This window comes from Neovison vison, chromosome 11 (genome assembly GCF_020171115.1).
Source record: "Neovison vison isolate M4711 chromosome 11, ASM_NN_V1, whole genome shotgun sequence".
Classification (NCBI taxonomy): domain Eukaryota; kingdom Metazoa; phylum Chordata; class Mammalia; order Carnivora; family Mustelidae; genus Neogale; species Neogale vison.
The window spans coordinates 6,664,933-6,688,486 of NC_058101.1; the positions used below are offsets into that span (position 1 = coordinate 6,664,933).

Genomic DNA, 23,554 nt, shown 5'->3' on the forward strand with positions numbered 1-23,554 from the left:
GCGTGTAAAGAGGCATCTTGGGGGTGGACACCTGGGTGGAGGGCTCGGGTCATGCTGGATCGAGCCCCACGTCGGGCTCTGCTCAGAGCCTGCCTCTCCCTCTCTGCCTCCGCCTGCTGCTCCTCCTGCTTGTTCTCTCTTTCTCTATCTCTCTGTCAAATAAATAGATAAAACCTAAATTTAAACAGAAGTCACCTAGCGGCTTTGTAGCCGGAGCTTTTGGGGACGGCTGTCGCCCGCGTTGTCCCTTCTGTCATTTACAGACGGAATAGCAGCTTCCGCATGAACTAATGTGTGAACACAAACTGTCAGATCTCGTTAGCTGACATTATTACAATTGCAATTAAAGCAAAACGGGCTCATCAACAGTGACATTAAAAATACCAGTGCATTTGCTCCTGAGTGAAAATAAGGTCGGAGAGTTAGGGCAGAATGCGGATGGCAGCTTCTTTCTTGTCCTGCAGCAGAATTTAAAAAAAGGAAAGCAGTACAAATGACTTACCTTACTACGAGAGTCTGCACTGGGTCTGCTTCGTTTCCAGGAGAAAAAAAAATTATTTATTTTTAAAGATATTTAATTGCGAGAGGTGCACCCATGCGGGAGAGAGAGCCTGTGCAGGAGCTCATCACAAGGGTCGGGGAGGGGCAGAGGAAGGATCCGCAGGCTGCAGGCTCCCCGCTGAGCAGGCATCCGAGGCGGGGCTGGATCCCTCCCGACCTGAGCCCAAGGCCAGTGCTCAACCGCCTCGGAGCCACCCAGGGAGAAATTTTAAAAAACAAAGCAAACCAGCTGGTATTTTGGTATTTGGTGAGTTTTATTGAGGACCATTCCCATGCATTCCCACGCCGTTAGGCCAGGTTGTCAGGGTTGGTCTGCGTCATCTCCGGCTGAATGTAGACCCTGTAGACAGCGATGTGGATGGTCAGGTTGTGCGTAACCATCCAGTGGCTGTCTGGAGAGCGAACAGAACAACCAGCAGCGCTCTTGAATCCTGGAAGTTGCCTTAAAAGTATTCCCTATTCCAGTCTAAGTGTAGTGCATTATCTTATCCTTATCTTTTTCTTATTCTTATTCGTATTATTTGCAAGTGGCTTATACCAGGACAGCTGCTTCAGCAACCCTCTTTGTCCTGCGTTCCGAAAGATCTCTGTCGGGCTGGCTTGGATGTGTTGTGTCTTGTGGCTGTATGCCGTCAGGGCAGCTCCCACACCAAGCCGCTGACCCAGCTTCTACCCTGGGAGCAGAGGGTGGTTGAGTGTCGCTGATGCAAGAAAGTGCCTGGGAGGGAATGACAGATGATGGCAGGTGACCTCCTGCGTCCCCTGAGTGAGGCAGGGGAAGGACCTTGGGCTTTATCCTATGAGCACTGGCAAGAGTGTCTGCTCCCATAGACACGTCTGATAGAACTTTCTGGAGGCTGAGGTGGAGAAAGGATTTGAAAGGAGCCTGGAGAAGAGAGTGTCTGTAGTATTGCTGCCGCCCAGGCCACCTCCAGGATCAGGATTTGAGATGGAGAACAGGAGGACAGGGTTTAGGATTAATTAGGGGAGAAAAATTGTAGGTCCATTTTTGGTCACACTGTGGGATGTCCAGATGGGGAGGGGATTTTAGGATGGGTCCATACAACTGAGAGGATCCAAATAATTATTACTTTCTTTGGGCTGAATTACTGGGCCTCGCACATCAGTGCTCACTGGCTGCTTCACGTGTGGCAGTTTTGCGTCCTTAGCTAAATGTCTTCGTCAGAACAGGGTCCATGTCTGTTGCGCACATAGAAATCTCTCAATCTGTACATACTGGCTAATTAGCTGAAAGCAAGGTTTTCGGTTTAAATGATGAATTTGGTTGTTGACACTGCAGATTGACCACACGACTCAATAACCTTCCTAATCTCTCTGTTGGTAGTAGTACTACAATACTACGCCTGGAAAAATCCATCGTGTTCTACTTGGGTACAATTTATAGACAATATCCACGTCACATTGTAAAACTGATTTAGGACCTTGCCCTGAGATTTAATTTCGTGTAACTGGAAAACTCGGTTAATGATGGGGTTTGAGTGGTAACAGTCGCCACCAACAACAGAATCCTCTGTAAGAAAGATCAGTTATTCCCAAGCCATATTTTCGTGTTTAAATTGTGCAGAGGGCTCCCTGGGACCAAGGGAACTGGTTTGTTATCTTGGGCAGAAGTAATGACTTCTTGTGCCAGACATTTTCCAGGCTTGAGGTTATATTACTTGTTTCTAAATCCATTCTTTGCGGAGCAAGCCCCTGGGAGTGCACAGTTGAATGCTCAGAGGATCTGGGGGTAGAAATTAGAAGTTTCAGGTCAAAATGAAGCCCTCTTCTGGACCATCCTCTGGCAGGAGGTTGAGGTGCTTTTTTGGGGCTCATTAGCGTGACGAGGCCGAGAAGCTACCAGGCTTCTCTTCGGTCCGCCCCGCACTGCCTGTCCCATCCTGGGAGTTGGCCATGACTCCACACAGCTGCTCTGGTTTCCTTCCCTCCAGAGGTAAGGCCTGACCACAGGAAGCGCTGCGTCTAGGCCGGGGTTTCTGCATAGATTTACAGTCTCCCGGGGGTGTGGGGCTGCGGGGTAAAACGCAGGATGCCTAGTCACATCTGGATTCCAGATAAGTAGGGCATAATATTTGAGTGGGTACGTCTCTTGCAAAATTTTGATCCACTTCAGTTTATTGTTTGTTACCATCTGCCGTATTTACTTCATCTCTCTCCGACAGCCTTTTTCTGGAATTATTTGAGCATAAGGTGCAGATACCCAGTTTTTGGTCCTGAATCCTGCAAGCATGCGTCACCTAAGAATGAAAGTACTTTGTGACACACTCCGTGCAGTATTCGGGGCGCACCTGGGTGTCCTCTGTTTTTAAATGCTAGATCTGGCAGCTCTTCCCTTGCGGGATTTGGTCTCGGGGCAGCTGCTAGAGGGGCCAAGCATGGGGTTTACGCAAACCCACAGACCTGGACTGGGTCGGATACGATTTGACTTCCTGGCTGTGTGACCTTGGGAATACCAGCACCACCATTTCCTTATCTGAAAAATGGGAATTTTTACCTTGCAAGGTCCCAGTCAGGCTTGGAGATGATGGCCCAACGCCCTAGCCCAACCCCTGTCGCCTAGAAGTAGGAGCTGACCCTGGTAGTAAGGGTGCCGGAGGTGAATGTCAGAGGAAGGAGATAAAAATAAGGAGGTCGGGGACGCCTGGGTGGCTCCGTTGGTTAAATCCTCTGCTTTCAGCTCAGGTCATGATTCCAGGGTCCTGGGATGGATCCCCGCATGGGGCTCTCTGCTCAGCGGGGAGCCTGCTTCCCCCCTCTCTCTCTGCCTGCCTCTCTGCCTACTTGTGATCTCTGTCTGTCAAATAAATAAATAAAATCTTAAAAAAAAATAAGGAGGTCACTGTATTTATGAGCTACCCTCTGTTCTTTCATTCCCTTTCTCCATCTGCACTTGCCGTGTGTACACACCCGCCATGCGGTCCGTTCTGGGACTCGACAAACACGGAGCATCGTGGCGCGGAGGAGAGGGGACACATTAACGGTGCCGGAAAGGCCAACGCTCGAGAGGGCAAGACCTGGATGGAAGGAGTGAGATGTGTGTGGGGGTTGACTCCACTGAGAGCGGTTGCTGGTGGCCGGGGGGGGGGGGGGGGGGGGGGGGGGGGATGGCGATGGGGGTGGAGGCCGGAGGCAGATGGCGAGGAGAGCCCCAGGTCTTTCCAGAACCCGTTCCCGTGTGGCTCTGGCGGGCTGTCAAGGATCGCGCCCATCGTTGGGCTGTGCATTTGCTCTGTTCAGTTAAGGATGCTCCATGTTCGTTTCTATCCCCAAACTGCCCTGGTCGCCTTGAGATCCGGGGAGGAAGTTCACATCAGGCTTTTGTAAAACCAGCCGGCTTTACCCTCCCTTCCAGGGAGGATTTAGCCCTCCTTTCTGGAAATGCTGCTCCTTGTCTTTGGATGTTGATGGCCCAAGAGCTGGACGCAAACCAGAGGGAATCACCTCGAGCCGAGCAGTTAAGCCATCTGTGCACTCACACTTGCTGGCTCTTTCGAGGTTCGTAATTCTGAGGCGGTTTTCTTCCGTTTAATAGGTAAATGAGACTGCAGGTCCTTTCTGACTCTGAAATTCTTCGCAGACTGGGATGCTTGTCCGGAGGAGTTTGCAAGGAAGGCAGCGCGCTCAGTCGGCGTTCTGGGCCGTGGTGGGGGAAAGAAATACTGGGGAGGCGAAACCCGGGGTGGGGGATGGCGGCTCCTGGAGCTTTTGTGGGGGAGCGAGGGCAGCTGGCTGGGCATCAGCCTCGCCTTTGTTTTGCAAGGACAGAGGAAAAGCCCAGATGAAGTGGGTTCTCTGTGGGTCCACTCCCTCTCCTTTCCCTCAGGCCCCATTAACGACATCTTATAGAATCCGAGTTTCTGTCTTTGATTTTCACTTAAAAAAGAAAATAAGGGCATGATTATTTTTTCAGCTTCCAGAAGGAATTTATTTCTGCTGTAAGAAAAAAAAAATCCTAACGATGTGGAAAACTTAGAGGGAGAACGGAAGACCCTTCCTGGTCCTGTCCCAGAGAGATGTGTGATTAGATGGTTAGGGTAGAGGCTTAGAGGTGTTGATGGCACCTAAAACATTGACATTTTTAAATTATCTGGATTTTACCCCCCCCTCCATATTTTCATGTTTGCATTTTATCTGCCAGTCTTGTGCACATGCATATATATTCTACACGGTCTTTCTCCATTTGACAAAGATCATGAACACGTTCCTTATTTCTGTGTAGTCTTTATCGTTTTAATGGTTGCTTTCTCCTCCAGCCTGTGAGTTATCATATTTACTAAGTCATTCTTTTCCGTTTGACATTTTGGTTATTTCTGATTTTATGCTAATTCCTCGTCTCAACCTAAACTGAATTACAGATGGAGCTATAAGACAGGATCATGACTAAAGACTTCCTGTGTGGTTTCTTTTGTCTTTTATGGTTTAACATTTGCTGGACTGTGGACAGTGCAAGGGACATGGTTCCTTGTTTCCTTTAAACCGAGAACTTTGACCCCCACCCTGAAGGTGGCAGTAATCAAGATCACAGTTCCCATTCATTGAGCGTTTTGGGCGTGGCCCGAGATAAGCACTTTGCGGAAACCTCTTTTCATCCTTACTCTCCTCCTAGCCAAGACCTCCTTCCCACTTGGACCCATTTAAACTTTTAAAACACCTCTCGCCGGCCTGGGTTGACTCAAAATAGGCAATGTGGCACAAAAGTTAGGAGCTTCAAGTAAAAAATCCAGCCTAGGTGAGGAGAGACCATTTGAAAGGTCTAGTGCAGTAGGAAGCAGGGAACGTACAGTAGGGAGAACCCTGACAGAGTGACCTCCTGGAGCCAATTTTGCTGGCAACGAGGGAGAGTAAACAAGACTGAGAAGGAGAGAAACTTAACCAGAGTTTGGCTAATGAGCATTTTTTTTCCCACCTTGTTGAGGTATGATTGACAAATACAAATTATATATATTTGGTGTTGAGCTGTATAAGTTCTTTGTGTATTTTGGATAGTAACCCCCTATCAGATATATCATCTGCAAATATTTTCTCCTCTTCAGGAGATTGCCTTTTTTGTTGTATTGGTGGTTTCCTTCGCTGTGCAGAAGCTTTTTATTTTGGTGTCGTCCCAGTAGTTTATTTTTGCTTCTGTTCCTGTTGCCTGAGGAGACTTACCAAGAAAAATGTTGCTTTGGCTAATGTCAGAGAAATTACTGCCTGTCTCTCTTGTAGGATTTTTATGATGTTAGGTCTCACATTTAAGGTCTTTCATCTATTTTGAGTTCACTTTTATGTATGGTCCTGGAAAACAAAGTCAGTGAAGGGGAGTGGGAAATACAGGCTTCCTGTTATGGAATGAGTAAATCAGGAAACAAAAGGCACAAGACAGGGAATCTAGTCAATGGTATTGTACGAATACTGGAGGGTGGCAGATGGTAGCCACACTTGTGGCGAGCGCAGGATTATGTACAATTTACTGAATCACTATGTTGTACACCTGAAAGTAATTGTAACGTTGTTTATCAACTATACTTAAATTAAAACACATTTTTAAACTGTATACATTTAAGGTCTACAACCTGACGTTTTGAATAACATCTACACTGTGGAATGATTATTATAATCATACTAATTAACATATCCATCTCCTCCATAGTTGCCTCTGTGCGTGTGGGGGGGGCATAAATATTTACAATTGTTAGCTCTTGTTGGATAGACCCTTTAAGAATGATGTGTAGTGTCCTTCTGTATCTCTGACTACAGTCTTTAGTTTAAAATCTAATTTATCTCCCAGCTTTCTTTTGAGGTCCATTGGCATGAAAGATGGTTCTCTATCCCTTCACTTTCTGGGTGTATCTTTAGGTTCAAAATGTATCTCTTGTAGACAACATATGGACGGGTCCTGTTGTTTTTTCCAGTCTGCAACCCTGTGCCTTTTTATGGGAACACTTAGGCTGTTCACGTTGAGAGTAATTATTGAAAGATAAGTTTTTATTGACATCATGTTGCTGTGTGTGTGTGTGTGTTGGGGGTGGGGGGTGAGAACACCTAAGATCTATTCTCTCAGCAAATTTCAGGTATACCAGAAAGAGTTATTAACTATAGTCACCATGTTGTACATAACAGGCATCTTGTTCCCGTCGATCAGTGGGAATATATGGTTCAACTAATTAGTTAGGAGGCAAAAAAAAAAAAAAAATGGGAGTGTGGAGGTTCTGCATCTGGCCTGGTCAGGTAAAGGAGGGATAAACAATGGGGGGAACCTTATCTCAGTTTATAGGGGGAATTTTTTTTTGCAGTAAGCCATTTCCTGGAATACAGAAGGGGGTGGGGGTTCCTGAACTGTTTACCTTTTTCCAGGAATGTGGGGCTCTGGTAAAATTCAGCATCGCCAGGAGCTCAGGTTTGGAATGAGTCCTGGGTGGGAGGCTGACTCCACCTTGCAAACCTTAGACATTCTCCTAACCTTGGAGCTTTGGTCTCTTGAAGTGTAAAACAGGGAAAATGATTTTCACTTTTTAGGCCATTCAGGGAATTACGAGAGATAAAGGGCAGTATAGTGCCCGGCTCTTGATAAAACTCTGCAGCTCCAAACCTCCCATGGCTCCCCACGTCCTGTCAGATGAAATCTAGGCTCTTGTGACCTGAACCTTTCTCTCTAAGTGAATGTTCCTACTTGATGTGATACACAGTCACACCCACTGCTGTCCCATCTCTGTATGTTTTATTGTCTCCTTCTCTACACCCACTATCTTTCCAGTTAAGCCGAGGGTTCCGGGAGAGACGGACACAGAACAGGCAGTCAGGAAGGGCCCATTCCGCCAGGACAGAGAGGATAGTGGAACCAACCCTGGCTGTCTGTAAGGTGTCCATCCACGTGACCTTCCTCTGTTTGCTAAGTTTTTATGCATTCTCCCTGACCCACTGTCAGGACTGCCGCTCTCCGTCTCAGTTCTTAGAGTCTCTTCTCTAAGCACTGTCGGGAGCATTTTCTGGCATCCTCATTGACCAGCTATCACGTACTACCTTATATTGCGGAATTACTTGCCTGTGTGGGTCAGTATTCCCCTAAGTAGGGGGCGTACTTTTGGAATGGGTTATCTCTGATCATGCCTAGCAAGTATGCAGTGTTTTGATGATTTGCATTCATAGTTCTGTATTTTGCAGGAAAACCAAGGGTATAGCACTGCTTCAGATAGTTGTTAGGAAGAGGGGTCATGGAGGGACATGGATTTTTTTCCCACCCACAGAAGGAACTGCTGCTCTTAGCTCTTTAGGGTTCTGGTTTACTGATAAGATGCACAAACCGACAGGTGCTAGATTTCCCAGGTTTATGTGATTATAATGAAGGTATTACTTTCCCGTATCTGAACATAACTAAAATGTCCAGGGAGCAGACACCTGCTCTGGGTACACTTTAAAGCTCCCTTGGCTTTGTGGCTTGGGATCTGCTCTTGTAAGATCTGGCACTGTGACTTCGCATGTGACCCTCCATGCCTTTCTTTGGCACCTCTCTGATGGCCTCCTGTCAACTACTCCTCATGGCGCTGTAGTGGCCCAGTGGTGGAAGTGGCCACCTCTTGATTTCAGCTCAGGTCATGATCTCAGGGTGGTGGGATCGGCCCCTGTGTTGGGCTCCACACTGGGTGTAAAGCCTGGCACTTTCATGCTCTCTCTGTCTCCCAAAGAAAGAAAGAAAGAAAGAAAGAAAGAAAGAAAAAAGTTCTTCTTGCCCAGCATCTTATAAGCAAAGTCGGTGGAAGCTAGTGTTTAATTGTTCTCTCTCTCTCTCTTTTTAAAAATATTTTATTTATTTATTTGTCAGAGAGCGAGAGAGGGCACAAGCAGGAGGAGGGGCAAAGGAAGACAGAGAAGCAGGCTCCCCGCTGAGCAGGCAGCCTGACCCTGGGCTCCATCTCAGGACCCAGCAATCATGACCTGAGCCGAAGGCAGACGCTTAACCCATTGAGCCCCACAGGCATCCTGTGACCAAGTATTCCAGTACTCTGTTTTGTTGATTGAATAAATATTTGTCCAAGAACTGCATCGTTCTAGACATTATGGGGAAGATCAAAGAAAAAAAAAGACCCTTTCTTTGGGTCTTTTGGGTTAGCGCCTTCTTTTTGAAAAAGCCAATTTTCAATTGAATTGAATTCCATACTGAGTAGATGCACTGTCCTCATTTTTGGTCGCAGATTTGGGCTGCTTCATGTTGATCCCCATTAACTTTGATTTTTAGAAGATGTTTTTGATCCTGACCACTTTTTCCCTAAGAAATCCCAATGTAATGTGTTATTGGGTTCATAAGAAGGCATGATGCATCCAGTGGAAGGGGGATACCCAAGGCATTCATGGGGGAGAGGATGTCATTGCCTTGCCCCATTCTGGAAATTTATGGACAAGAAAAAGAGCTCCTTATTTTAATGAAGTCAGACAACTTAAAAAATATCTTTGGACCTTCAAAGTCCTCTAGAAGATGAATTATAATTTATGTATTATATTTCTCATAGTTAACATATCAGTTTTAGGTAGGCTAAGTTCATGTTACTAGGGTATTTCTGGAGGCTAACATGTATATACTTTGGTGGAGAAGCTCTACCAAACAACTTGTACCGCTAAGATGTATAGTATAATTTAAACCATGTACCAAGTTTTTGGTCTAAATCATGTAGGAGAAGTTAAACTTAAATTGTATTCTATTATGAGTCATATATTATCAGTATGAGTGCATTTCTGCAAGCATAGTTATGTTGAAAGTTTTAAAAAGTAAAAAAAAAAAAAGGTAGTATATTTTTACACATTTTTAAAAAACTATTATATGCAGAAATAGGGTCGGAGGGTAGAGAAGAGCCGCACAGGATTCTAGCCCCAGCGCCGACCTTCACCCACACCCCCTTACCCTTCTGGAGCCCTGGAGTTCCATCTTGCCAACCTCAGGACCTTTGCAGTTCTGCCGTTCTCTCGCTCTCTCAGCGTGACTCTCTCCAGCTCCTCTTCAGATAACCAAGATAGGAGAGGAGATAAAAGACCACAAGCTTCTAAAAAAGCCTGCCCCAAGTTAGTGATTCAGCGGCTCAGGGGCTGGGCAGAGGAAGACCCAGGCATGCTGGGCAGGTGGGGAGGACTTCACGCAGGAGAGGCTGAGCTGAATGCGGCAAGTTGGAGGAAAGGAGTCTCATGGTTTGTCTTTAAATTTTTCTGTCTTGTCCATCTGATCTCATCTGAGAAAATCACTACTGATAGTAAACACCAAACTATTTCAATAATATGTGGTTTGAAGAGAAATCTGACCATTGGACATTTTGAGCAGAAGCCAAACCACAAATAATCCCCAGTTCTAGGGCATGGCCGACTCAGGGATGTAAGGTTACGTCCAGCCCCCCCAGACCACTAGCTTGACTTCAGCGAGCCTGGGTTCTTTGTTCTTCCCTGCAAACATTCTCTATTTAATAATAGAGCCGTGTCATTCCTTCTGATGAGTCGGAGGCCTAGACTGTTAAAATGGGACATTCTGTGTCACAGTACATGGTAGCATGTGGTATCGGACATGCTTTGAGGCCGGCCCCGTTGTCTGTCGTCACTCGGAGCCTCACGACTGCAGGGGACCCCAGTGCGCACTTCTCTTACCGTCTAGTCCCACTGTATCTCCGCTGGCCTTGCATCGTCCGTACCGGGCAATCCCATGTTCCTCTTTCGATTTTCTTCTGAAAATGTTTTAAATGTCTGTTTCTTCATTGGTTGTAAAAAATTTGGAGCGTACTGAAGTTCACCAAGGAGGAAATAACAATGATCCAGATTCCCAGTACTCCAGAGTTCATGACTGTTCATCGTTTGGGTTGTTTATTCTCAGTCTGTCTCTTTATCTTTCTTGTGCACTTCAATACCCTAAAAAATGAAGATTTTTTCCCCACTAGCAAGTTGAGGACGGTTGGGACGACTACATAGTAAGTTTTGGTCTCTTAACCTGGAGTGCTGTGTTCATCAGGCCTCCGTTGCAATGCTGCGTAACACACAATCTCCAGGTCTTGGTGTCTTATGACAGTGACATTTGTTTCGCACTCGTGGTGTGCAGGTGGCTGCACATTGAGCTGGGCTCAGCTGAGCTGGGCTGGACTCCATGAGCTTCATGTCTGGTCCACACATCACCGTTTTAGGGCCTTGGCTGAAAGATCCACAGCCACCTGACGTGTGCTCTTCTCTTGGCGAAGGCCGATTGGTGGAAACCAGCCAGCCTTCTAAGGCCTGCGCCCCAGATGGGGGCATCGCCATCCCACCCACATTTCATTGGTCAGATCAAGTCACTTGGCCAAGCCTGAAGTCAGCAGGGTGGAGAATACTCCTTCCATGGGGGACCAAGATGTATGGGTTTGTTAGGGCTGCTGTAACAAATACCACAGACATGAATGAAGGAAGTTCATCGTCTCATGGTTTTGGATACTGAAAGTCTTGAGATGAGGGTTTCATCCAGGTGGATATCTTCTGAGGCCTCTCTCCTTGGTTCGCCAGTGCCGTGTCTTCTTCTCGTGTCTCCACATGGTCTTTCCTTTGTGTGTTTTTAGCCCTAAGCTCTCCTTCTTGTAAGGACGTCAATCATACTGGATTACAGCCCACCTGAATGACCCCACTAAACCTCGGGTTTCTCTTTAAAGACTCTGCCTCCAAATACGGTCACATTCTGAAGTACTAGACATTGGGATTTCAAGATACGAGTTTGGGAGAGGACCCCCGTAACATGCAGTAAAGATGGGAAATGAAGGAAGGATTGTAGATAAAGGACCCCAGGCACTTAACATCAGTAAGGCTCAGCTTTCTCATCTTTTAAGACAGGGATAGGCATTTCTATGTTATGGTTTTATTAGGGACTGAATGAAAAAATTCCTGTGAACTCCCTGCTGGTGGAGGTGGTAGGAATGGGTGTGGTTCTACCTCTCACGGAAGGACCGAATCCAGCCATCTTGGGCGCATCACCTTGTTGTTCTACCATGCGGGCAAGCTAGGAGTGTGCAGTGCTTCTCTACTTTCCTCCACAGCTGTACCATCTGTGGAATCTCCATGACAAAGTCAGTAGGGCCTTTTGGGTGTTCAATTTATGACCTTGGTTTTGGTAACACCATTTGTACCCATGAGCTATGGCTACCATCTTTCCTTTACTACAAGTAGTTATTGAAGACCTTTTATGGCTTAATAGGGCTGTGGGCTTCCTATTGACCCAAGGCACAGCCCTCCTCCCAAAGGACCACAGTTGAATGCCTGTGGGAACAGTAAGTGAGCCAGGAGGTCAGAGCAGGGAGCGTCCCTCTCTCTGCCTCTTTGTTCAAAGCCAACTGCCTCACACAATCTCCTTTTGGTTTTCTACCCTAGAATATTGTGTTAAGGAATGGTTCCGAGACTTTTGACTCCTGGAAGAAGCCCCCTCTGCCTGTGTATGCCCAGTTCTATTTCTTCAACGTCACCAATCCAGAGGAGATCCTCAGAGGGGAGATCCCTCGGTTAGAAGAAGTGGGGCCGTATACCTACAGGTGAGTCCTGACCACATCCCTGCCGCACCAGCCGGAAATACGGAGTGACCCCACTGGGGGCGGAGTCCACTTCTCTTCCCACGAGAGTCCTTTGTGTGCTGCATGGGGAGCACAGGTTTGGTGACATCTGTCTGAAATGTTGTTGGTGTTGGGCACACGCCTGTGACACCTTGACAGAGAAAGGCTTTGTGAACTAGGGCCAGTCTCAACCTGTTAGGTTTAGGAATGCAGCTGCCTCCTCCCGAGTTCGTGGAGAAAGTGGTTATTGAACCATGAAGAGCTTTTCCCTGCCCGCAACCCTTTTAAAGTTACCCCTTGATTCTCTTTGATGACTTTTAACGCCTTCCTCTCTTTCCGTCCCCCACATACCATTTTAGACCAGGTCCTGGAATTTGTTGTTTGTCTACAGACAGGCCTTTCTGTCTCCTACTCACTCCTTTCCCCACTCCTCTTGGGCATGAGAGATAACCAGGTGGCAGGGTAGGTTAGAGCCTCTGGCAGGGATGACCAATTCTGAACACGGGGGAGGTAGGAGAATCACTTTAATCATTTTCTAGAAGATTAGTAGAGGGAAGTGCTCAGGGAATCTTCTGGTCAGAGCACTTTCCCAGTGGTTGCCGTACCCAGCCCCCAACCCTCCCACCCCCATAACCTTTCCAACAAAATTTCTCCTTACCAAGTTTAAGAAAAATTAGAGGCAGGGAGCCTGGCTGGCTCCATTGGAGGAACGTGCAACTCCTGATCTCAGGGTTAAGTTCAAGCCCCAAGTTGGGTGTAGTGATTACTTTAAAAAAAAAAAAATAAAATAAACCCAACAACCGTAGAAGAAGCACACAGCAAGAATTTTTTTTTTTTTTTTTTTTTTGGTACAGAGCTGCTAAATGGCAAAAATGCCTCAGAATTCTGTCATAATCTGTTGCTCACCAAATGGTTGCTGACTAATGCACATTGTGAATTAGCATTGTTCCCTAGCAAGAATCCAGAGATAAAAATCTCGGTCCCATGGGGCACCTGGGTGGCTCACTCAGTTAAGCAGCCCAACTCTTGGTTTCAGCTCAGGACGGTGAGATTGAGCCCCGAGTCAAGGTCAGTGCTCAGTGGGGAGATCCTTTCCCTCCCCCTCTGCCTCTTCCTGCCATATATGCGTGTGTGCCCACACTCTCTCGCGAATAAATACATACATAAAGAAAAAAAGAAAGATTATCCCCGTCCCTGCTTCGGGTGTTCATGGTCTAGGTCTGGAGTTGAATTACCTGTTTTGAATCTAACTTCAACCACTAATTATTTTTTGTGCCTCTGTTTCCTTACCTGGAGATAATAATAGGACAGGATTGTTATAGGGATTAAAAGAGCCAACGAGTCAGTATTTAAGAAGTGCTTAGATTAATGCCTAGCACATAGTTTGTGCTAATTAAGTGTTGGGTATTATTACTCATCTTAGCGGACCGTTTTAGTCTGTATAAACCAATATCCAGATCTGTAAAGATGAACCCTGCTGCCATATAAAGGAATTTTAAATGAATACTTGGGTCTTCACTCCTAAAAGCAAAGTTCTGTATGGGTTTAATGCCTCTAGAAACTATGCACTGGGTAGAACTGGTCTGTGTTTGTGGCTGCCCTGCTGAGGGATAATTAGAAGTTGAAATAGAATTAGGATCTGAATGTCCTGTTTATCTGTTTTCTCGTTTTGCAATTTTAACCATTTTCTATTGCGATTAAAAGAAAACAATATAAAATGCGTAACCATTTTTAAGTGTACAGGTCAGTAGTGTTAAGTGTGTTTTTACATTGTTGTTCAAGAAATCTCTAGAATTTATTCGTCCTGCTGCCTCTGAAACTGTAACCATTAAGCGACTCCCCTCCCCCACCCGCTAGATCCCAGTAGCCACCATGCTACTCTGCTTCTGTGCCTTGGACTGCCTTAGGTACTGTGTATGAATGGAACCATACAATATTTGTCTTTTTGCTGTTTTTGTTTTTTCTTTTCTTTTTTCTTTTTTTTTTGGCAATACTATTCTTTATTGTTTTTCTTTTTTGAGGGAGAAGCATGCTTTTTTACAGCACCTGTAAACAAGTCAGTGAAGTATACTATTTTGAGTTTCCCCACATATATATTATTATTAATTTTCCTCTTTTTGGAATGTTAGAATACCACAACACCAACTGCATTACATAATAGTTACTGAAGGCAAGTCAGGCGAAAACAGGGGTAGAATTTTATGGCTAAAAATATTCATAGCAGCAACTTTTAAAAGATGATTTTATTAAATCAAGTCATTGCACTTGGTCATTTTATTGCTACAGCAAAACAAGGCCATTAAATTTTTAACGCTTCTCATTTCTGATTTAACTGATTGTCTTATTCTGTTTATACATTTCAAGTTTAAATGCAAGCATAAAATGTTTACCATGTTTTTGTTTTTTCACTAAATTTTTTTGGGCAGAGCGAGACTGCCTCTATGTAATAATGAAGTCACCTGAGAACTAAGGAAAACATTTGTCTTTGGGGGCTCCTGGACCTGTTCCTATGGTCCATATCTTCATCTGAGAAAAAGAGATGTGCTCCAATCTTAACCCAGAAAAATACCAATATTCCATTAAAATGTCTTCCAGGCCGTTGGGTCTGCTGATTTAATGTGCTGTTGTAGATGTGGTCACGGGGATAGATAAGTCCTAGAAGTAAAGCAGTGTCTGTTACCCAACTCCCGCCATTTCCCCTTTTAGACGGGCCAAGACTTACTCCTGACAAAAGCCCAGGAACATCTTGCTAGGGCTTGTTAACCCCGGGATCCACAGGTCCCTAAGGGGTCCCTGGTTAGAACTGAAAGTGGTCTGTGGGGTGCGTGGGTTAAAGCCTCTGCCTTTGGCTCAGGTCATGATCTCAGGGTCCTGGGATCAAGCCCCGCATCAGGCTCTCTGCTCAGCTGTGAGCCTGATTCCCCCTCTCTCTGCCTGCCCCTCTGCCTACTTGTGATCTCTTTCTCTCTGTCAAATAAATAAATAAAATCTTAAAAAAAAGAAAAGAAAAGAAAGTGGTCTGTGACTTAGGTGGGGAAAAAATTATGATTTGTCTTCAATAACCACTCACTAAAATTTGGAATGTCCTTTGAGTATAAATGTAGGCAGCAAACCACAGCGATGTGAGCCCAACCCGTGGCTTCATCACCAGTGGAAACAGATACTGTGTGTCTCGTGATAGCTGTTGCTCAAGATACTGTGCATTCTCAGAAATACTTCAAAATTACAGTAATATTTAGACTTATGACTACATCTAATTTAAAGTGTCAGTATGGAAGCATGTAATTACCATATCACAGATTTTTTAAATGATACCAGTATTTTGGTAATCAGTTTTCTTTGTAGTCCTGAGTATTTTAGTCTCTGTATGTAAAAACCTTATCTGAGAAAAGGGACTGCCCCGGGGGCCAATGGCCAGTGGCGCAGATTAAAGACCTGAGAGCAGATTCAGTTTTTTGGAAAAGCAGGTTGGTTACTCAGTGATCGCCTCGTATTTCCTTCCTCTGGTTTTTCTCCCTGCCTTGGTTTCTCTTCTGTTCCGCTGCCAAAATGATTTCCCAAAGGGAGATCTGACGTTTCCTTCCCTTCCCTGCTCTGGGCTCCAGTGACTCTTCCTCTGTGATATTCCAAGCCTGAGCAATCTGGCTCCTTTCCTGTGTCTAGCTTTGTTTTATTTTCATTTCAATTTATTTTTTTGGTACTCTCAACCTAGGCTTTTATACTCTGACCAGAGCTATCCAACAGAAATTTACGATAAGCCACATATGTAGATGAAAATGTTCTAGGTGTCCCATTTTAAAAAGGTGAAATTAATTTTAATATTTTATCTACCCCACTACCATCCCAAAGAATGTCCTTTTGACATGTAATCAATATCCAGAATTATTAATGAAGTACTTTACATCCTTTTATTTTTTAAATACTGAGTCTTTGAAATCCGTAACACATCTCGTTTTGGACCAGCCAGGTTTCAAGTGTGTGACGCAGCCACGTGGGGTTGGTGGCTGCCGTGTGGGACCGCGCAGTTCAGCTGTGTTCCCTTGGGCTGTTGGTCCTCAGACGCAGGACTCTGCCCTTACGCGCTGGTCCCTCAGGCAAGAATGAATTCACCGGGACGCCTGGAGGCTCGGGCGGTTGTGTCTGCCTTCAGCCGGGTCTTGATGCCAGGGTTCTGGGATCGCGTCCCGCTGGCATCCGGCTCCCTGCTCAGAGGGGAGCCTGCTTCCCCCTCTGCTGCTGCTCCCCATCTTTGGCGTGCACCTGTGCGCTGACAAATAAATAAATAAAATCTTTAAAAAAAGACAAAAAGAATGAACTCACCACTCCCTTTCTCAAATGGTGCCTCTTCCAGAACCTTTCCCTGACTTTGCACGAGCTCTCCCTGGTGTGTGTGTCTGTTACAAACGGACTAGAGGCATTTTAACAGTCGGTTATGAATCTTTCTTCCCCATCCGTGGAAAGCTCCAGGAGGGGCAGAAGTCAAGTCTTTCATCCTGGAATATGCAATGGCTGGTGAATATTTTGAAACAAGTGAATGAATATCCTCAGCGGTGGCTTCAATGCTCAGGGACACAGGAGACGGAGTGGTTGAAATCCACAGAACGCGGGGAGCGCGGCTGGAGCTACAGGACTTAGGGAAGCCCGGGGCCAAGCATGGGTTCGGGAGAGGAACAGGGTCTTGAAAATGAATGCCTTTGTTCCGAGCAGCCGCTCACATGCACCGTACGGACCGCCCAGCGTTCCTGGCAGGGGCAAGTGGGTCGTGAGCTGGAGTTTGTAGAAAAACGTGCCTTTTTAGCGACACTTGCGGCCCTTCTAGTGAGCCCTCTGCAGTCATCTAGTGCATCTGATCTAGTGGATCACTCGTGCTTTAATGATGCTATTGTTTCCACAGACAGAACATTCCAGTACCCCCTGCCCCAGTGCTTGGGGGTTCCGTGGGCTCCCTCCCAGCTGAGTCAGCTGACTTGATTGGGCCCGCAGGGGCCTGGGGCAAGGGAAGGGGAGGGCCTGCGGGCCTCCCGCTGGTCGGTGTGGGTTGGTCTTGGTGGTGGGAAATCTCTGAGAAGGGGAAAAGGCCACCCCACGCTGAGCTGCAGGGGGCCTGATTAATTTGACAAACGATTTATCGTGGCACATTTCCTCAAACTTTCACATACTGTTAAGTTCAGGATATTCCTGTTTTTGGGAAAAGGTGATAGCAGCCCACCCTAAAAACCAGTCAGTCGGGTTTCAGGAATGTAGGGCATTATTTACATGTGTATGGAGCTGTGGGTTGAGCAGCCCTGGACGGGCCTGTTAGCCCAAACTAAGCTGGCCTCATGGTTCTGTCGCTTAACTGATACATTTGCCTAAAACGAATATCCAGTTTATGGTATTTTCATTGGCTTCTGCGAGCTTCTTGAGATTTTTTTCATTTTGTCAGATTTTTTTTTTCTTTTTGGGCAACTATTTGGCATATCAAGAATTAAAGAGAAAAATCCACTTGTCCAAGGACTCTTTCAACTGACGGTCATATTTTGAAGACATATTTGCTAAATTTACAATACCCCGTTAAAATAGCTCCCATTTGAGTTTCCTAGTTTTGTGGTTTGGATTAATTTCTTTTTTAGGCTCATGTTACTGTTTTGATAGGACAGGGAAAGATGTGAGGGACAAATATCTCATATGTGTATTTTTATTTTTCATTATTATTCATTCGTTTATTATTTCATTATTCATTTTATTATTCATTGACCATTAAGCAGTACTGGATTATGAAGTAACCAACATATATAATATCATGTGTAGCATTACCTTTAAAAGGTATAAACTGTATTTTATATGTTGACCATAAAAGTAGAACAGTCAGTTATTTTACCACAAAAGGGTTTTACTCAGGAATAGCAGAGGAATTATGTTTCAGGACATGCGAGCCGTAGGGAACCATAGGCGAGTTTGGAGATCAGAAGAGAAGAACGTTACTTTACAGAGAAAAGGAGGAAGTTGGGAGGGGCTGTGGGAAAAATGAGAATTCAGGGTTTATTGTTGGCTGAGCTGTGGTCCTCTAGTCATCTAAGCTGAGCTTGTTCCTGGGCAAGGAGAAAATGTTCTCTTTCTTACTAGCTGAGCTTGTCCAAGGGCAAGGAGAAACTGTTTTGGTTGTGGTCTGCACCTGAGGACAAGTTGGTAAGGTGTGAAAGCTCCCCCTTCTGGCCTCCTGGCTTTATTTTAAAGAGGGTTCTTTCATTGGGTTTCACATTATTATAAAAATAACGTATATAAGCAGTAAAGATAAACTTGAAAATGGAATAAAGGAAGATAAGACAAATTGCTACTATCCATGGTTCCACTGTCTCAGAGATAACCAATGCTAACATTTTAGTGGGTATCTTCTCAGTCATTTTTCCGTGGGTGAGTTCGACTTTTATGTGGTTAGCAAACTGTGTATCTACATATGATATGCACGTACATATACATATACATTATATGTATATTCTGTTCACTTAGTATTACATCATAGGTGTTTCTCCGTGTTATGTCTTTGTCATGTAACTGAACCCAAGTTCACATGCCCAGCGTGCAGGAAAGCCGGTCACCCAGACAAGGAATGTGCAAGGAAGGCGTTTATCGGAGAGGCATCCAGACGAAGAGACAAGGAGAGGCCAGGCCTCAAATCTGCTTCCCCAAAGGGCTTGGGTTGCATGTATTTAAGGATAAGGGATCAGAATGTCGTGAGGTGTATACACTGAGTGGAATATGCTGATTGGATATGGGGAGAAGAGAGGTGTCCTCCTTTCTCAGCATGTGTGTGCATTCCCGAATTGTGTCTCTTCTGGGGCTACATGTTCATTAAATGACAGCAGGAGCATGATAAGTGGGGCGGGGACGGGGATCTCAGGGTGTGTCATCCCAGAGTTTACTTTCGTTCACTCCCGGTCCTTTCTGCCCAGCTCCAAGAATTCTTCCCCATTTGTTCCAGTCAGCCTTCGCTATTCTTACTGGTAAGATTCAGCTTCTGCAGGGACGCCTGGGTGGCTCAGTTGGTTGGACGACTGCCTTCGGCTCAGGGCGTGATCCTGGAGTCCCGGGATCGAGTCCCACCAGGCTCCCAGCTCCATGGGGAGTCTGCTTCGCTCTCTGACCTTCTCCTCGCTCATGCTCTCTCTCACTGTCTCTCTCTCTCAAATAAATAAATAAAATCTTTAAAAAAAAAAAAAAGATTCAGCTTCTGCAAAACAACCTCCTAAATCAGTCTGGTTGACTGGCGTTTCTTTAGGTTAGAACGGTCAAGCATGTGTTAACTCAACATGTTGGGTTCAGTCTTTATACAGATACATTTTCATATCGATGATCTTCTGGAGCTAGAGGGAATATATTATAGCACTTTACTTAACCATTCCCCTCTTGGTCGTGTAGATCAACTGTCATTTCATTATTTGGTGACGACACAAAATGACCATTCTCCCCATTTCTGAGCTTTAAAAGTCCTATTCCCTTCAAAGATTTGAGATTCAAGTGCATTTTCTTGTAGTTCTGTTGTTTTACATTTAAGTTTTTAGGGATCTAATTATCTCCTTACAATTTAGCAAAGGTAGGAACTTTGTTTAAACTTTTGAATTCTGTCCTGTTAGCCCTTTGGTCCTTTACTCATCTCTAAGGCCAGCTGTATACACTTTTTTTTTTTTTTTTTTTAATGCCAAAGAGATGATAGAAAATTTAGAAATGACATAGTTATTGCTCATTATAAGAGAATACTTATCTCTTTCTCTAAACCTGACTCAGACTCTTCCCTGATATATTTCCCCCCCCCCCAAGATAGAAACAGAAGTGGCTTTAGATAAATTAGTTTTGGGTTTTTTTTTTTAAGTTTTTAACTGCTTGAAAGTAAGCAAAATAGAAAGTGTTCCCTCCTGCACCCCTCCTCTTTCTTATCTTGTACAAAAGGTGGTGGACGGGTACTTGTCAATTTTTTGAAGGCACATGGCAGACCTGGCTGACTTAACCCGTAGGAGACAGTTGGGTCTGGGGAATACTTCAAGGATGGGGAACCACTTCCATCTTCAGGAGTGAAGCTGTTTCTTGCACACCCCCAACAAATGCAGGTGGTGTTTTCCCTGCTGACTGCCCCCCTCCCCAGGTTTTCCTCAGCATTCTGCTATGGGCTCTAGGTTTTTCAGTCTTTCCCTTGGTTGACCGGGCAGTGATAACAGAAAGTTAAATACAGGTGCTACTCCGCATTGTTGGGGATGGACAATATTCTTCTACCCTTCAAGGTTCTTTTAGCTGGTCTAAGAATTAAATTGACATGAGACAAAGATTAACAGGAGAAAATCAAATTTAATTATATGCCCATGAGAAATCCATGTAAGCTTGAGATTCCAAAGACAGTGAGGCAAAGTGAGGTACGTGTGTCATCCTGAACTAAGAAGAGGATGGGAGTCTGGGCCTTCCAAAGGAAGGAAAGCAATTCGCAGCAAGAGGAAGAAAAGTGAATTTTTGGTGGAAGGTTTACATGGCCACTCAGAAACAACGGGATTTAGAAGACTTTGATCAAACAGGCCTTGATTTCTCCCTGTCTACCCTGCCTAGTTCATATTCTAGTGTGAATCGTGGTGATGGCTGTCTTCTGGAGCAGGTCCTCTCTCTAAACTCGTTTAGGCAGTTAGCGGGAGGTCAGAGTTTCTTCCTGAGTGGATTGGGCGTTGATTGTTTTCAGTGCAAATAATCGATATGCCCAAGTGGCACATCTGGAGGCAGTTCGTTCTGAACCCCTACAGCACCCCGCCTTGCCTTCGGGCCATTTCCGTGGCTCTGCCCTCTTTTCCTTGGCATCCCGTCCACTCTGTGACTTGACTTCTTCTCTGACATAGCTGTTCAGCCCAGCTGGCCCGGAGCTGCAGGCTCTTCTTAAAGCTTCTCTTAAAGCGTCCTCCTCCTTAGGACCACAGTTTTCTCCCAGCTCCGTGTAGGAAACACATCCTTCTTCACGCTGTGCTGCCCACCCTCGCCCTCTCTCTGCCTCAAATTGGAAGCCCCTCTCCTCTCCCACCTGGGAGAAGCCTCCCCCTTCCAGAACCTGGTCCGGCAAAATGCTGACCTCAGGACTCCCATGCCAGCGGCCATCCTCCCTCCTCGGGGTAGCTGCCTAGCACCTGGAGTCAACGTCAGAGCACTTTCCACAGGCAAAATGGTGTTGGAATGGCTGGCCTCGCATGCTGTGCTGTGGGGTTCTTGCAAACAGGAGCAAGATCTTTGCGTCTCTCCATCTCAAGAGCTCTGCTCAAGCCTGCTTGCACGTGATACTGGTAACTAGCGCATCCTAAACACTTAGGATGTGCCAGACACATTCGAACTGGATCACAAACTTCCGTGGATTTCATGCTCACAGCAGCCGTCCAAGGAAAGCATGTTATTGTCTCCATTTTACAGATGAGGAAACTGAGGTACAGAATCAAGAAGTAATTTCTGAGGGACGCCTGGGTGGCTCAGTTGGTTGGACGACTGCCTTCGGCTCAGGGCGTGATCCTGGAGTCCCGGGATCGAGTCCCACATCGGGCTCCCAGCTCCATGGGGAGTCTGCTTCGCTCTCTGACCTTCTCCTCGCTCATGCTCTCTCTCACTGTCTCTCTCTCTCAAATAAATAAATAAAATCTTTAAAAAAAAAAAAAAAAAAAAAAAGAAGTAATTTCTGAGTCACAGAGCTTGTAACTGAGGAAGCCAGGGTCAAAGGCAGGCCCGGCAGGCAGCTCCCCACCCACACTGTGCCCAGCGGGCTCATGACTTTCCACTAATTGTCAGCAGAGCACGCGGACGAGTGGAGAGCCTAATGGCGAAAGATGAGGTTACATAGTCCCGCCCGGAGCTGATTTATCCAGCATCTCGGAGGAATTAGAGATTGCCCTGATGTTCATTTTCTAGCTACTTCAAGTTATTCCTTCTGGTTTCCTTATCTCGGACCATTGTTCGCCTTCCCTGATGGTGAGATTTTGTTTAATCATTCAGGAGTTTAAAAACTTTTTTGTTTTAAAAGTTAGAAACTCTGTTTTGTTTTGTTTGCTTTTTTAAGATTTTATTTATTTACTTGACAGAGATAGATACAATGAGAGAAGGAACAGAAGCAGGGGGAATGGGAGAGGGAGAAGCAGGCTTCCTGCTGAGCAGGGAGGCTGACGTGGGGCTGGATCCCAGGACCCTGGGGTCACTACCCGAGCCGAAGGCAGACTCTTAACAGCTGAGCCACCCAGGCACCCCATAAAGTAAGAATTCTGTTTTAGCCAAAAATGATTTTAAATTATCTCTGAAATCAGTTTCGTATTTACCTGCCTGTTGAAGTAGTTCATGGTGTATAACTCAACCTTTTATTAATGTCCAGGGCCATCACTGTGACTAAAAAACAATAAGCCAGAGGCGCCTGGGTGGCTCAGTCCCTTAATAGTCTACCTTCCACTCAGGTCAGGATCCCAGGCTCCGGGCCCCGCCCCACATCAGGCTCCCTGCTCACTGAGGAACCTTCTTCTTTCTCCCTCTGCCGTTCCTCCCTTCTTGTGCTCTCTCTCTCTCTCTGTCAAATAAAGAAATAAATAAAATCTTTAAAAAACAAAACAGTAAGACATAATCTGAGCCTGTGATGTCCAGGAGCCTTGAACATCAGTAAGATTTATTAGCATCTACTAAGTATGAGGCACTTCAAGTACAGTTCCTTAATTAATTGTGTAGGCATAAGATTTGCTTTGCCTTTTTTTTTTTTTTAACTCTCATCTCTATTTCTGGAAGTTTCTTTAGTGTTCTTGGATCTGTAGAGCGGTACTCTCTCCCTTCTTGCTCTCGGTCTGCTGTTCCCCAGGAGACCGTCCTGCTGGCAGCGGACTGTTGTGGAGGAGCCGTGGGCGAGAACGGGGAACCAGACTTGTTGCTAATATTGTTAAAATTCCCCTCCTTCCACGGCGGCCTCCCAAGGTGCCAGATGAGAGGCTTGGGAGGGGAAATATTTTGGATTTCCTCCACCAGTTGCTGTTCTAAGAGAGCGAGGCCCCTCACCATCCCTCCCCCGGCCGGGCAGAGTGCGAGTCCCCTTCTGACCGCTAATGGCACTGTCCTCTTCCAGTTACAACACAGGCCATGTGTCAGTCATGCCTCAGGGAGGCTGGTGGCTGGGGAAGTCATGTAGTTCGCTGTGAGTGACCTGACATGGTCCCTCCGTGCCTGCCAAGGGAATTAAGTATCTCTGTGGTCTGGGAACCCTTGGCTTTGACCTTTTGAAATGTATTGAGAAACCCAGTTAAAGTTACCGAGGGCCTAAAGTGATTGGAACCTCTATGCTCAATTTCCCTTTAAAATGTTAGGTTCTGGGGCGCCTGGGTAGCACAGTGGGTTAAGGCCTCTGCCTTTGGCTCAGGTCATGATCCCAGGTCCTGGGATCGAGCCCCGCTTCAGGCTCTCTGCTCAGCAGGGAGCCTGCTTCCCCCTCTCCCTCTGCCTGC

At 45.8% G+C, this 23,554-nt stretch overlaps 1 protein-coding gene across 1 annotated transcript in view; it reads left to right on the forward strand.

Moving 5' to 3' along the window:
* SCARB2 (scavenger receptor class B member 2) overlaps positions 1 to 23,554 on the forward strand; it is a 70,990-nt gene that overhangs the window by 8,835 nt on the left and 38,601 nt on the right. The window contains exon 2 of the mRNA XM_044267878.1: positions 11,917 to 12,074. Coding sequence (XP_044123813.1) covers positions 11,917 to 12,074 — 158 coding nt within the window. The remainder of the gene's footprint in view (positions 1 to 11,916; positions 12,075 to 23,554) is intronic.